The 15,534-nt window shown below is 41.3% G+C and overlaps 1 protein-coding gene across 2 annotated transcripts in view; it reads right to left on the reverse strand.

The window, feature by feature from the left end:
• The window catches only part of LOC126187710 (uncharacterized), a 130,953-nt gene that overhangs the window by 72,436 nt on the left and 42,983 nt on the right, over window positions 1-15,534 (reverse strand). For both annotated transcript variants that reach the window (XM_049928955.1, XM_049928956.1), the window contains 2 exons: window positions 3,608-3,761; window positions 3,380-3,525 (listed from right to left, as the gene is read on the reverse strand). In XM_049928955.1, the coding sequence (XP_049784912.1) occupies window positions 3,380-3,525; window positions 3,608-3,761 (300 nt within the window). The remainder of the gene's footprint in view (window positions 1-3,379; window positions 3,526-3,607; window positions 3,762-15,534) is intronic.

Below are 15,534 nucleotides of genomic sequence, written 5' to 3' on the forward strand. Positions count from 1 at the left end.
GACACACACCATACTGTGAGATAGCATCTGCCCAGAGACTTCTAGGAAGGCCTGCATTGCAAGTGAAAGATCACACCAGGCACAAGATGAGGGCATTTAATATTAACTGCAACAAATTGAAGAATGTCACTGAGGACTGCAGCAGAAGCAGAAGACTCATCAAGGACTGAAGCAAGACAAAGCATGGTTCAACAACATAGTTTTGGAACGAGAATATAGTCATGATTATGACTATCCCCTCTTTTGGAATTATATACACAAGCCGACATTACCTGCAAGTGCCTGCATAATGCTAGTTGTATCTTCTGCCAGCAAGTATATGCCAATGAGGACTTCAACAAGACACGAATGTAAAACACTAAAATGAACTAAAGTGTCTGTAGAAGGATGAAATGATTGGTAGAAGCCAACTCATGGGAAAATTTGGCCCTTATTTATATTCAGAAGGTAGTAGCTATAAAATACACAAGTGAAAGGTTATTTACAACTTTTATAGAAATCAGACTGCATTTACAAGGGTCAAAGAGTGTAAAGGGAAGCAGGTAGTAAATGTCCTGGAGACGGAATAAAACTTTAAGGTTTGCTGCTGACACTGTAATTCTGCAGTGAGACAGTAAATTACTTAGAAGATCAATTGAATAGAATGGATAGTATTTTTAAAAGAAACAAGGGTAATAGATCAAATCAGATGAATATGAGGTAATTACATGAAGTGAGACACTAAAAATTGTAGCTGAGTTTTGCTATTTGGACAGCAAAACTATTGACAATGGTCGAAATGTAGAGGATGTAAAATACAGACTGAAAATAGGGAGAAAAGTTTCTGAAAATCTAATGTAAATTTAAGTGTTAGGAATTATTTTCTAGAAATATTTTCTGTATTTATTTGTCTGAAGTTTACCTTGTATGGTAGTGAAACTTGTACAACAAACTATTCAGACAAGAAGAGACCAGAAGTTTTCGACCGAAGAATGCTGAAGGTTATATGGGTAGATTGGACAACTAATGAAGATATACTGAATTGAACTGGGAAGTAGAGAAATTTAAGGCACAACTTGACTACTAAGAGGCATCGATTGATAGTATATACACTGAGGTATCAAGGAATGATTAATTTGGTAATAGAGGGAAGTGATAAGAGTGAAAATTGCAGAGGGAGATGAAGACTTGACTACAGTAAGCAGATTCTAGTGAATGTGAAGTGCAGGGTTTATGCAGAGATGATGAGACTTTCACAGTACAGACTAACAAGCAAAGCTAAATCAAACCAGTCTTCATACTGTCACAACCATGTACGAAGATACAATTATGCCGTATTACACACTATCACTACAGATTTCTGTTTATTGTTCACTGACATCTTACTACTCAGCTATTGTTCTTATTTCTGGGTATCCCTTTTCAGTTAAATTGTGACAATACTAATTTATTTTTAATCTGAAAACAAAATCACCTTAGATTCCAACCAAGGAAAGTTTCACTATTCAAGTAGCGAGAATGTATGGAGATATTGGCCACTACAGCTTATTGCCACAATCTAGTAGTATCTCATGAAGGATCAGAAGAATCCTCAACAATCACACCCGAATGAAACTACAGAACTTGCTAGCCCTGTCAAAGGAGATCACAGACCCAGAAGGCACACTCTCACTCTCACTCTCTCTGTATCTCACACACAGACACATACACACATGGGGGGGGAGAGGGGGGGAGGGAGGGAGGGAGGGAGGGAGGGAGGGAGGGAGGGAGAGAGAGAGAGAGAGAGAGAGAGAGAGAGAGAGAGAGAGAGAGCGCACCTTCTGGGTTTGTGATCTCCTTTGACAGGGCTAGCAAGTTCTTTAGTTTCATTCTCTCTCTCTCTCTCTCTCTCTCTCTCTCTCTCTGTATCTCACACACAGACACACATACACACATTGAGAGAGAGAGAGAGAGAGAGAGAGAGAGAGAGATTTACAATTAAATCGAGACACTATCATGTCAAAGAAGTATGCAGGGTGTACATAAAGCAAGGGAACACTTTCAATTATTTACTGCACAAGAACCAAACATTGTACAGATATCATGTATATGTCATTTTGAAGAGAAACCCTGAAAGTCCCCCTCCCCATGTATACTGCCACAGTGTAGTTTTAGTTTGGTAATTTGCCAATAGTCAGCACTAGTTGCAAACACAGCGAGTTCAGGTACGGAGCGAGCTTTCTGTGTGTTGAAGTTCGACAAAAACAATTATGCTAAGCTGTTCCACGGATGTTTAGAACCAAGTACGGTAAGAAGCCACCAAAAGAAAGACCATTTACCACTGGCACAACAAATTTGTTATGAAGGGTTGCTTGTGCCCGGCGAAGAGAAGCGGATGTCCCACTGTGAGTAAAGTGAATGTGGAGCGCATATAAGGGACATTCATAAGGAGTCCAAAGAAATCGGTGTGTCATGCATCCTGTGAACCCGAAATGGCTCCACTGACAGTGTGGAAAGTCCTGCAACAGAAGCTGTCTATGAAACCATTCAAATTGGAGCTAGTGCAGAAGCTCAATGATGATGACAAAGACAAGCATATTGAGTTTTGTTCGCAGTTGCAACAACTGAATGAGGATGGGGATGGCATTGTTGATTGCTTAATTTTTAGCAACGAAGCCACTTTTCACACTAATGGGAAGCAGAGCTCCGGGAGAGATTATGGGAAGCGACTGCCACAGTGAACAATGCCATGTTAGGACAAGTATGGCAGTCTGTATTGATGTCTGCCAGGTCACTCATTGTTTGCATATCAAATGTTTGTAAACAAAACTTTCAGAGTTTCTTTTCAAAATGCAATATGTATGACATCTATACAATGCTTAGTTATTGTGCAATAAATAATTTAAAGTGTTCCCAGATTTTATGTACACCCTGTACAATTCTGTAGCCATTTTGTGCACAGTAATTCACGCACACTAGCCCTATTCGATCATTCAAAGGTCTTCACTCAGTAAAGTTGGTCAGAAAGTCAGAGGAGAAGGTTATCATTCACTAATAGCAATGACAAAATCTAGCTGAGATTTATCATGATATGGTGATAATGCATGAGGCTTTATGGTTCATTAGTTGAGGAATTTGGATGGAAACCAGAAGATGCTTGACTTATATCACAGATTATTATGTCAATATTTGTTTTTGACCCTTTACTTGATTACAGTCTGTTCTCCAATTTCTGTATACACAAAGAATGTCTCAATGTAGTTCAATTTTAATGTAAAGCTGCAGTTCAAACTTCCCTCTTCTGCCTATTACTGGACTAGAACATAAGAATGCACGATGACAATGGCAAAATTTTGTCCATTAGAGCTATTCTAGCAAAGCACTTTGGAGTTCAGTTTGCATTCATAATTGCTTTACTCACCCAATAAGCTGATGAAAACTCTGACGCTAAAATGCCATTTGGGTTTGCTTCCATCAGGCGCTTAATGTTGCAAACAATGGTACAAGGTAACATTTGACAGTCATTTCCTTTGTCGTTTCCATTTCCACTGACTGAATGGTAATTGCCTAAAAAACAAAAGCATTTCACATAGTAGAACATAAGAGAGCATAATGACATTAACTATCCACAGCAAAATGTTAAACTTACTTTCTGCAGTTAATACTAATGGAAACACATATCTTTCGTCAAATCTCAATATGTGGGTGGCACACTCAAGGAATTCTTCTGTATCATCGAATCCTTGCATTATGTGAGGGAATTTTGACAATACCTCTCTCTCAAGAGCCTCTACAGGAGCCCCCTAAAACAAAAATGCAGCTTATGTGTAAAATTAGCTAAAGATCAAGGATATATCAACTGACTGCAACTTATGTAAAATAAAACAAAGGCAAATGGTGTATTGGGGGCTTGGAAACACAGACAAAGAAATAGGTAACTAAAAAGTTAGAGATGGCACTCTAGTTAGTAAACACCATCCTAGTCTTAGATATGATGGCAGTAAACACTCTGATTCTGTACACAGACACAATAATCTACTGGTTATATATGAGGTATCATCTGAATTATTCTAGCAATACAGCAATATGCATGACACACAAAACACAATTAAATAAAATGTTACACATTTATGCCCTCCTTGGAGCATCTAGTTATTTTGACAATATTGAGTAATTCACTGCAACAAAAAACAAACTGAAAGAGAAATATTGCGTTATCTAATCAGGTCTATAGTTAGTAGTACAAAAAGATACCAGAAAAGCAGTACTAAAATATTCTTCAGAAATACAATTTTAGCCTGATGAAGTCCACACACATCAAATAGTTAACCTAGATTAACAATTTTTACTTATGTTTTATTCTTCACCTTATTACACATTTAGAAATTACATCATCATTAGGTCTGTGGTATACAAGATGAAAGATTAGTGGCAACATGTTTTTGTACCCACATAAATTTGAAAACCAATTTATAACATACAATATATAGTATTACATCAAATTTTGACTTTATGACTATAAATTACAAATTTAAAATTATGAGACGGAACTGCTGGCCTCTACTTAAATTCAGAAGAAAATTCTCAACAATGAGAGAAACTGCTCTAGTTTTCATCATTATTAGTTCCTTTCTCGGGGAGGAATGAGTGATAGGTTGAAGGAGGTTAGGAAGAGTGTTCAGGATGTGAGGGACATGCAAGTTGTAAAGGTGAGGGGAGAAAATAATGAAGGGGAAGGTGTCAGAGGCATTATTAAGAGGTCACATATATTCCATCAGTAAGCTTCAGTCTACAGATGATAGAAAGACAAAGTGAGAAAGGTGAAATAGAGAGCTTACATAGTCCTAGGAAACGAAAGCTGGGGAAACGTTTGTAAATAGCACTGAAATTGTAAATTTCAAATACATTGTATATTGTAATGATATTCTGTATGCCAGTGGTGGAAGGGTGTTTACGTATCTAGTGCAGTTAATACAGATTCTGAGAACCAAATAATTTGGATGAAGAAACGTGTAAAATATGTATTAAACATGGTAATCAAAGCTTTTAGAGATCTCATGCCTTAGGTGCAGTAGCTGCAGCACATTTCAGGGAAAACTTGAAGGTTGTGCATAAATTTTCTGAGCATGTTGTAGTATCAGTGGGAGATATACCATTAGCTTGCACGATAGTTACTTGCATTTGATTTCATTTTATCAGGACTTCTGCTGTTTGTCTTGGTAGTGGGTGCGGGGTCCTGGGTTGCGTCCTGCTTCTGCTGTTGTGTATTTTCCACCCCCTTTGCAAGCGCGTGCCGGCTGGCTGTGTATCTAGTTCGCTCGTGGCTTAATGTATAATTGGCCTTATGCACATTAGATAATAGATTTGTACTGCTTAGCTGGTGTTCATTAATAGGTTGATTAATTCTACAGATGATGTGCTGTAATAATTGTGTTATAGTTACTTGAGGCAGATGTCAGTCAGTTGTAGATACCCACTAGCTCTGGGATTTTTCATGCCTATTCGTGATGGTTGCTGCTCCCGTTCGGGGGTCCATGCCGAGGCTGTATTGGAAACAGCTGAGCGGGCAGGTGTTCGCTTCTGGGTGTAGTTTGTTGAAACCCATGAGGTTGCTTGGTCACATGAAATTTTATATTTCATATCCTACATTGTAGGGTGCCTGCCATATAAGTAACATGGTTGTGTGACATGGTATATGATTTGTTGTTGCCTGTACTCTGAATTACTTTGGTAATACCAATCACTGCACTAATGAAAGACTACATTTCCTTGTTAAATTTTAGTAAATTGTTCTTCAGGTTGATCATAGTTTTTGAGTAAATAATTTTTACCTCATTTCACTAAATGTGTAATAGGCCAAAAGTGCCGAGGTTTATGAACGTTTAAATTTTGAAGTAACTTGCTCTCACCTAAATGGTAATTTTAAAAATGTGTTGATGGTTTTATTTGTTATTTGTCTTGTTTAAATGTGCCAAATAAATGTTGAGTGCAACTGACGAGGGTGATTACCTGATGTGTTACTTGTCCAGTCGTACTGTGCTGAGCTTGTGTCATTGTGTAAAAGTTGAATTCCATGTTGTGTTGACACACCATTGGTAGCAGAGCGTGGTCGTGTTTCTGGGTGCTGGGAACAGGCGTCACCATCCACTGTTGTATCTGGTGATAAATTAAATTATTTATCTTAACTTGCATTTTTTTGTGTGAGCAATCTCTGTGGGCTGTATTACATTACAGGAGAATGAAGGCCCAGGGGTGTCCGGGTCTGAGCCAGTTGAGGGGAGAGCACCTAGTTTATGAGCTTGAGATACGTGCGGCGCCGACTGATGGTACGGTGACGAACCTGAGCGCGTGTTTGCAGGGAGTTTTGGACTGTCCGGTATGCCTCACTGGGGAAGGCATTGGTGAGGTAGGTTTGGTGTTGTCCACGTGTGCTGCGTTGCTTTCCGGTGTGCAGGAGAATCTCGAGTTTATAAGGGATAGTAACCCTTCCCACTCGCAGGTTAGCCAGGTTCAATCCCAGCTCATTCACTGGGGTAATAGATTGGGAGATTTAGAACAGTTGAAGGTTACCCCTGAACAGAAGGCCAATGTCGGCAAGTTGCATCAGAGTTCGATCTTAATGAAGCAGGGTTCCAGGGGGAAGAAAGCATAGGAGGAGGCACATTGGTACAAGACCCAGTTAATAAATCAGTGCGGACAGGGGAAGTTGGGCAGCCATTGCTCAAACCATTTGCTAAGTTACCCAGTCCTATACTTCTTTTAATTGAGGGATTGAGCATTCTGATAGTAGACGAGTTACTGCATGTTGTTGAGGTTCTGTGGTTATTGGTACGTTTGGAAACACATGCTGATGCACTAGATGTTGACCACTGAGTTATTCTTCAATTGATTTATCCTTTGGCTAAAGGGTTATTGAGTATTATTATTAGTGAAGTATTGAGAGTTAAGGGTAGCATTTCCGATTTGCAGTGGAAGATCATTGAATGTAAATTCACTCCACGCATTAAGCATGATTTGGCAGGCCAATATTTTTATCGTGTCCAGCATCAAACCATAATCCTCGAACAACACATTGATGAAATTCATGTCACCATTACAGCACTGGACTTAAATATAACTGAGAGGAAGGCTGTAGAGAGTTTATTGCGGGGCATCAGACCGGAGGACAGGTCACGGGTTATGTTTGCCCCTAAGCCAACTACCTTCAGTGAACTTGAGACTTTGGTTTATCAGATTGAGGGGCTTTGTTTTGCTGATAGTAAGGCAGCAAGGGTGCGAGAGGCGGATCCTACAACTACCTGGGTGCAACCTAATCGTACTGAAGGAAAGATAAATGACGTTGGGAATAGGAGCTGTTTTCGTTGTTGGAGTTTCGAGCATTTGTTGTGTGCTTGTCCGGAGAGACAGAAACTGCACCCGAGTAGCTGACGGTTTAGGAACAGGGACACCTTTAGTCAGGAGCGTCCGATGAAGCGATGTAATCACATAAGAACAGTTGGCAGCCAGTCACTGCTGTTCGTTTGCAGCACCTCGAACCACGAACCAGTCTGCCTGTTAATAAATTCTGGTAGTAGTATGTCCTTGTTAGATCATAAATGGTGGCAGAAGTATCATTCAGTATGTAAGCTACCTCCCTTGCAACCAACCTCAGAGGGATGTCGTGTGGTTAATGGGCAAAGGTTGCCCCTCATGGGCTGTTGCTGGGGAAGTGTATCGATACATGGGTTTTCATGGACGATTCATTTGTTAGTGGTGGAAAATCTGTCCGTTAGTTTGTTATTGGGCTGCGATTCGATACAATGGATGGGTCTGGTGTTAGATTACGCCAGTAGGATGTTTCATTTTCGGTTCGCACCTGCGTAGAAGTTTAGTTTGTGTTTCATGCCAGGGGCAGACCAAGGTCAACAACATATCTGTTCAGGATTCTGAATTTGGGCTCAGTCATTTGCCAGGTAGTCAGGCAGAGGAATTATTGGCGCTTATAAGTCATTTTCCTGATGTGCTGACTAATAAGCTCGGTGTGACGGATAAAATTCGTTTCTATATCCGCTTGACCGATAATGTGCCAGTTCGACAACCCCCATACAAACTATCACCACAGAAGCCAGAAGCGTTGTGCCAGTTGGTTGATAAGATGTTGGAGGAAGGAGTGATCAGGAAGTCGGCCTCTCCTTATGCTTGTCGGATGTTTTTGGTGCCTAAGGCAGAGGCTGGGTATCGCCCAGTAGTGGACTATAAATGATTAAACCAGAAGGTTGTTTTGGAGTCGGTACCGTTGCCCGACTTGCACCATTGTTTTACCTGGTTCGCAGGGACGAAGGTCTTTACCATCCTGGACCTCAACCAGGCTTACTACCAGATTCTGTTATCCGAAGAGTCTAAACCAGTCACTGCGTTTAGCATGGACTGGAACCTTTATGAGTTTAATCGGGTGCCATTCGGGTTGTCCACAGACGTGGCAGTCCTGTCTCAGCTGCTAGATAACATCTTGAGGGATGTCAAGTACAAGTCTGTTTATAATTACCTTGACGATGTGGCAGTATATAGTCCTAAGCTTGAGGAGCACCTTCAGCAGTAGCAAGTCTTACTCCGCTTGAGGGAAGCTGGGTTCACGGTCAAGCCTTCTAAGATAAGTTTGGCACACAAGGACATTACTTTTTGGGACATTTGGTCTCGGCAGGAGGCATGAGCATTGACCAGGGGAGAACGAGTGATCTACAGTAGTTTCCGCCTTCTTTGACTAAGAAGGGAGTTGCCCGATTTATAAGGATGGCTAATTTCTTCCATAAATTTGTGCCCCATTTTGCACAATTAGCTGTTCCACTAGACCAACTTCAGAAAAAGAACGTGGATTTTCAGTGGGACAAATCCCAGCAATCTGCATTTGATGCTATTAAGGAGGCCTTAGCCAATCCACCCATGTTGGCTGTACCATATTTTGGTAAGCGTTTTATTGTTCAGACGGACATGTCAAATTCTTGGGTGGCGGCAGTGCTACCCCAGGAGGATGAAAGTGAACGTCATCCGATAGCATATGCATCCACGAAACTCTCACCTGCCGAGTTAAAATATTCTGTGTACAAATAGGAAGTGTTGGCAGTACTCTTCAATTTAGAATGGTTTCGTTTCTACCTAGAACTTAGACAGTTCGACTTGGAGACTGACCAACCAGGCATTACGCTGGGTACTGGCCCGCCCCAGGTAAACCAGACGTATCACCCGGTGGGCAGTCTGCATATCTGCCTTCAAATTCAGCATTAAGCATATGAGGGGAACAGAAAATACTATAGCGGATGAGATGAGTCGGGTGTTTGAGGAGGGACAGAAAGGAGACCAGGATACTACTGGCGTAGGCAATGGAAGTTTGGTTATGGGTGTTCTAACTGAAGTTCTGGAGTTGTTTGGCAGTTTGAGAGAAAAGCAAGGCATGGATCCTACCTCGAGTCCCATAAAACAGCATATCCTAGAGGGGAAGCAGGTGCCGGGCTATAGCATAGAAAAGGGCATCGTATGCTACCAAACTAAGAGCGATGGAAGGGATAAGATTTGTCTGCCAAGTGAACTAATCCCGGCGATTTTCCATTATTTCCATAATTCTGTGGTGGGAGGCCACCTGGGAGTCATCAAGACTATTGCTAAGATGTGGGAGCATCTAACCTGGGTGACTCTGTATAAGGACATTCGTAGACTAGTAGAGCAATGCCACGTTTGTAAGGGGTCCAAGCCCAACTCTAATGCGAGGAGAGGGATGCTGCAATCTAGCAGGGAGAATGCAACAATGGACAAGGTATTCATTGATTATATCGGACCATTACTGAGACCGTGGAATGGCAATAGATATATATTGGTAGTGGTGGATGCATTCACACGCTTTGTACGGCTCATCCCTAGTAGTGTAAAAATAGCGGGTTTCACCATTCACCATCTGACTAACATTTTTTCGATCTTTGGTCCACCAAGGTCGCTTGTTAGTGGTAACATTCCTGCTTTTGGGTCGCGGCAGTTTAGGAAATTTTGTTTCGAAAGTGCTATACATCATGACACTACTATTCCCTACTACCAGCAACTTTCATTTGCAGAGAAAGTGAATTGCAATCTTAAGGCTGCTCTCATAGCCTTCCACCAGAAGTCGCAGCGAAGTTGGGACGAGACGATCCCTTGGTTGAACTTAGCCTTCAACTCCGCTCGCCAGGAAGCAAGTAAGGCTGCCCCTCTCTCTCTGATGCTTAGTTACCCTGTGAACTCCCCACTCACCAATTTGTAGTCCATCAATGATTTACTGCCTGAGCAGGTGATCAGCGAGCTCATTCAGCAGAATTGGAGACGTACCACGAAAAATATTGAGCTTGTACATCGAAAATTAGCGCAGTGCTATAATCACAGGCACAGTCCATTTACGGTCCAGCCAGGGGCGACAGTTTTCATCTGTAATTTTGCGGCAGGGGGGCAAGGGAAAGACAAAATCTCAAGCAAGTTATCACCACGTTTCGTGAGACCCTGCCAGGTGTCTGCCGTGCAGACCCAGTCAGATTGCTGTTTCGGAATAGTCAGACGGCGGAAACCTCAGGGGTGCACATCTCTCAGGTCAAGGGAGGGAGCTAGCTCTTGTCTCTTGTATTGGCTAAATGGGATGGTTTCCAGTTTTCTGAGGGGGAGGATGAGCCATGTGACTCGATCAGCGATATTCCCACCACCGGTATGGGTCATCCTTCTGGTGGTGTGCGCAGAGGATGTGGTGGCGCTGCCTACCGGGCTGATCGGGGACCGAAGGCTAAGCTCTAGCAAGTAGGGAGGATTTTTGCTTTGGGACGCCTAACAGTAACGTCATTTGGGAAGTCTGGCAGACAGTATAGGCGCCGTGCGAGGCAGCATGAAGAGCACATCTAAAAGGGGGTGTTTACCGGGGTGACGGTGCCATAGCAAATATTGCCGGCGTGGAAGCAGTCACGTTACTAGGAAGCCATTGGTGTATTTCACTTCCTGCATGTCTCCTGGCACCACAATCTGCGGCAACTGGCTTCATCGAACAAGCAAAAGGGTAAGGGCCTTGGTTGTGCCATAAATTGTGGCCGGAATCGACTACTGGGGTCAGTGCTGTTGACTTCATTTTCTTGGCCGGCCTTTGCTACTCCTACTGAGTCTGTCTTCGAATGTGTTAATTTCAACTTCCTTAATATGCAAGGTTCTAGTGAGAGATGTATGTGATGTGATGATTAACATTTACTAGCACCTGGAGTGCTGATACATTCTGTTTGTAGATTGCTACTATCAGTGTTAACCGCCAGTGAAAACAGTTTGGCTGGTCCTTGTCTAAGTGCTGCCTGGTTATTGTATTTATATCACATGACAGAGTTAAGCTGGCCAATTGCTATAGATATATATGGATAAAATTTTCCCTGGATATATTTTGCTGTGAATTGCAATAACATTACTGTTACGTTTCTATCTGAAATGATAGTGTGTCGAGACATACGTATCTCATTCTATATGAGTAGTTTCATAAATTCTTACAAGTTACAGAGAGGCCAGTTGTTAGTGTGTGTTTAAATAGTTCGAAACTGATTCTGTTAATGAAAGTACAAGAATTCCTTCGGTGACAGTATGTGCATATGGTAATTAATTCTGATTTAATCACAAATTTAAGTGTGGCTATCTGCTGTAAGTCACCTTGTGTTTTGTGTTTGGGGGGGGGGGGGGGTGTCTCGATATACTGTTAGCCTGCACGCTAGTTACTTGCATTTGATTTCATTTTATCGGGACTTCTGCTGTTTGCCTTGGTAGTGGGTGTGGGTCCTGGGTTGCGTCCTGCTTCTGCTGTTGTGTATTTTCCGGCCTCTTTGCCCGTACAATCCGGCTGGCCGTGTATCTCGTTCACTCACGGCTTCATATATAATTGCCCTTATGCACATAAGATAATAGATTTGTACTGCTTAAATGATGTTCATTAATAGGTTGTTTACTTCTACAGATGATGTGCTGTAATGGATTATTGTGTTTCTAGTTACTTAAGGCAGATGTCAGTCTGTTGTAGACACCCACTAATTCTGAATTTTTCGTGCCTATTCGTCACCACTGCTGCTCCCATTTGGGGGTCCATGCCGAGGCTGTATTGGAAACAGCTGAGTGGGTGGGCGTCCGCTTCTGGGTGTAGTTTGTTGAATCCCATGAGGTTGCTTGGTCACGGGAAATTTTATATTTTATATCCTACATTGTAGGGTGCCTGCCATTTAAGTAATGTGGTTGTGTGACATGGTATATGATTTGTTGTTGCCTGTACTCTGAATTACTTTGGTAATACCAATCACTGCAGTAACGAAAGACTACATTTCCTTGTTAAATTTTGGTAAATTGTTCTTCAGGTTGATCATAGTTTTTGAGTAAATAATTTTTAACTCATTTCACTAGATGTGTAATAGGCCATAAGTGCCGTGGTTTATGAATGTTTAAATTTTGAAGTAACTTGCTCTCACCTAAAGGGTAATTTTAAAAATGTGTTGATGGTTTTATTTGCTATGTGTCTTGTTTAAATGTGGCAAATAAATGTTCAGTTCAACTGATGATGGTGATTGCCTAATGTGTCACTTGGTCCAGTCCTATCACCCCACAGCCTACTGTGATGAGCTTGTGTCGTGTAAACGTTGAATTCCATGCTGTGCTGACACGCCAACATGTATGAAGTGAACAAAACTGTGATAGATGGTAATGACATTCCGTAACAGATAAGTTAGAAGGCTGCTTCAAAAGCAGATGCAACTATGGATCTATATCAATGACATCAGTCTTACAGAATTTTGGAATATATTTTATGCTGGCATATTATGTCCTTTCTGGAGGCCGAAAATCGCCTCCATAGAATTCAACATGTATTCCACAATCAATGATTGTATGAAACCTAACTAGCTCTGTTTGTCCACGATACCAAGAATGCAGTAGATGCCAGTTTCCAGGTTGATGGCATGTTCCTCGACTTCCAGATGGCATTTCATATCATTCTGCACTGTCACCTAATGAACAAAATGTAAGCATACTGAACACTGGACAAACTTTTTGATGGACTTGAGGAGTTATTACAAACAGAACAAAGCACATCATTCTTAATGAAGAGAACTCTTCAGATGTAAAGATAACTTCATGAATACATATACAAGGTTTCTTTCCTAACAGTCATCATGCATCTTTTCTCTAGTGTTTTCGCTGATATTTGCAATTTTGATTTTGCAATGTGTAGCTGGAGCCGGGCCCAACAAACATTGCTCGTCACATCTTTTATGCAATGCCCAGTATCAATAGAAAACGCCAGTTTGTTTCCTGTTACAAACAAAATTATTTTTAAAGCTGAATTTTACATTCACATTCAACTGAGTGGTCCCAAATTAGTCTAGTGGGATATCTGTTTAACACACATACATTAACATGGGCAGTAAAACACAAAGAACAACCAGTACTCCTACAGCTACAGCACCACCCAGGCCCATGCTGACTGCTCCCACCATGCAGCAGCACTGCTCAGTAGCTGCTGCTGGAGTACAGATTTTTCTTCATGTTGTACTGTTCCTGTTAATACATGTTGATAAACGAAATATCTCATTAGACTATTTTGTGACTGCTCAAGTGAATGGGCACATAAAGAATCTGCCTTAAAAACAATATTGCTCGTGAAGGGAAACGCTTTTTGTCAGCACTGGATGTCAGATGAAAGATTTTATGAGGAGTATTTGTTCGGCTTACTCCAGCTCCACATTGCAAATATCTGCTGACATGCCAGGCAAAATGTGCCTTACAACTCTTAGAAGATACACCCTGTGTGTGTGTGTATACGAATTGATTGTGGAACAATCACTGCAATCATTGGAAGCAATCAAACCCATTAAATTTATAAGATTATATGCACGGAATGATTTAAAGTGGAAAAATCGCATAAAGATATGTGTCAGACTGAGGTTCATTGCTGGATCCTTAAAAAGTGTAGTCCAACCAAGAAGGTTAAAGTCAGTGGCATATACAATCTGTTCAGAAACAGATTAACAAAGGCTTTAAGCTCTAGATCTGAAGAAACGATTAGAAGTCAGTTGACTTAAGCCTGCCCATGTTTTGTGTTCAGCAGCTGCCAACTTCAGTAATCTAAGAGAGAACCATGTGTAAGTAGGTACTGCGAAGTGACCGTTGTACTGTGTCGCAAATTAAGACATCTCTTGATGAGCGACAAAGCAGTTCCTTAACTATCAAGAGCAGCACACAATGCTCTTTCCACTCCCTGGAGAATGGCTAGGGATAGTACTTTACATAGTAGAGCTAGAAAAAAATTAACAAGTCACTGAACATTGAGAGCAGGGGAGCAAAAGAGTTGCTCTGCCTTCCCTCTCAGCTGATGAGAACAGCGGCACATACAAGAACAAACTTCAACTCTGTGAGAAGAATTCAGAATTTTTGGAAAGATAATCCTGAAAAATCACCAGAAACTCTCAGCAAAATGAGGTAAATTCAAATTTTTCAGTTTGACAGTGTTTTGATACTACATTTCTCTTTAGCCAAATTACTTTAAAATGGCCATTTTTTGTACAAAAAAGCATTGTTTTTGACTGGAGGAACTCCTGTGTGCATTAGCACAAGTTTAGTTCCAGAAGCATGTGACATAAGCAGGACTTGTTCCCCCTGCATCACCCCTCACCCCTGGGCAGTCAATGTGCTGGGAGTCAGTGGGCGAAACTTGCTTCCTCCACACCCCACACCCCCTTCACACTTATTTCATCAACTTATGAACAGACAACAGCATTCTATGAAGTTTGCTGATGGAGGAAAAGGCTATCAGTAAAAATAAATAGCTTTTATCAGTCAGAACCTTCATGTACGATGGTTAAATTCAGTCTTCCAATCTGTAGCACATCCCACTTTAGAACAAGAAAGAAAGAAAATATCTGTGATATGGCAGGCAATAAGTGTGTAGCAGCAAGGCAGTCATAAATTCAAAAGAAGCTGAAAGTGTTTCATCAGTTTCATTTGGTAAGTGCAAAAACATCACAGAGATGGTCCTCCAACTCCAGTGGCAGATGCTACACGACAGGCATTGTGAATCACTGTATTACTGTTAAAATTCGAAGGAGAAGGTCCTATAAGATTCAACCAATCTATTGCTTTCTTCTGATTTTATCTTGGGAAAAAACCATGAAAGTAGAATGAGATATATTAAAGCTCACACTAAGGTCTACCAACAATCATTCTTCCTGTACACCATTTGTGACCGGAACAGGAAAGTGAGCAAGTGACAGTGGTATACAAAGTACCCACAGCACACACCATAAGGCAGCTTGCTGAGAACATATGTAGATTTATGTCGTGTAGCATGACAAGATGCAAGCATATTTTGAAGGGCAAATTCCCATCTCTGGAATTCAGAGAAACTAGTGGTGTGTGGAGGGATCCAAACAGCCCATGCGGTGTAACAGGGCACTTAAGTCCTTTGAGTCATCCTGTGGAACATGCTCAGCAACTCAAAAGTGGTGTCCCGAAGGTGTACAGTTGTTCTAGGTCCATTCATGCATTCAGTCAATTCAGTGCATGCTCTATGTTTGATATTGT

Source organism: Schistocerca cancellata, chromosome 5, assembly GCF_023864275.1.
Source record: "Schistocerca cancellata isolate TAMUIC-IGC-003103 chromosome 5, iqSchCanc2.1, whole genome shotgun sequence".
Classification (NCBI taxonomy): Eukaryota; Metazoa; Arthropoda; class Insecta; order Orthoptera; family Acrididae; genus Schistocerca; species Schistocerca cancellata.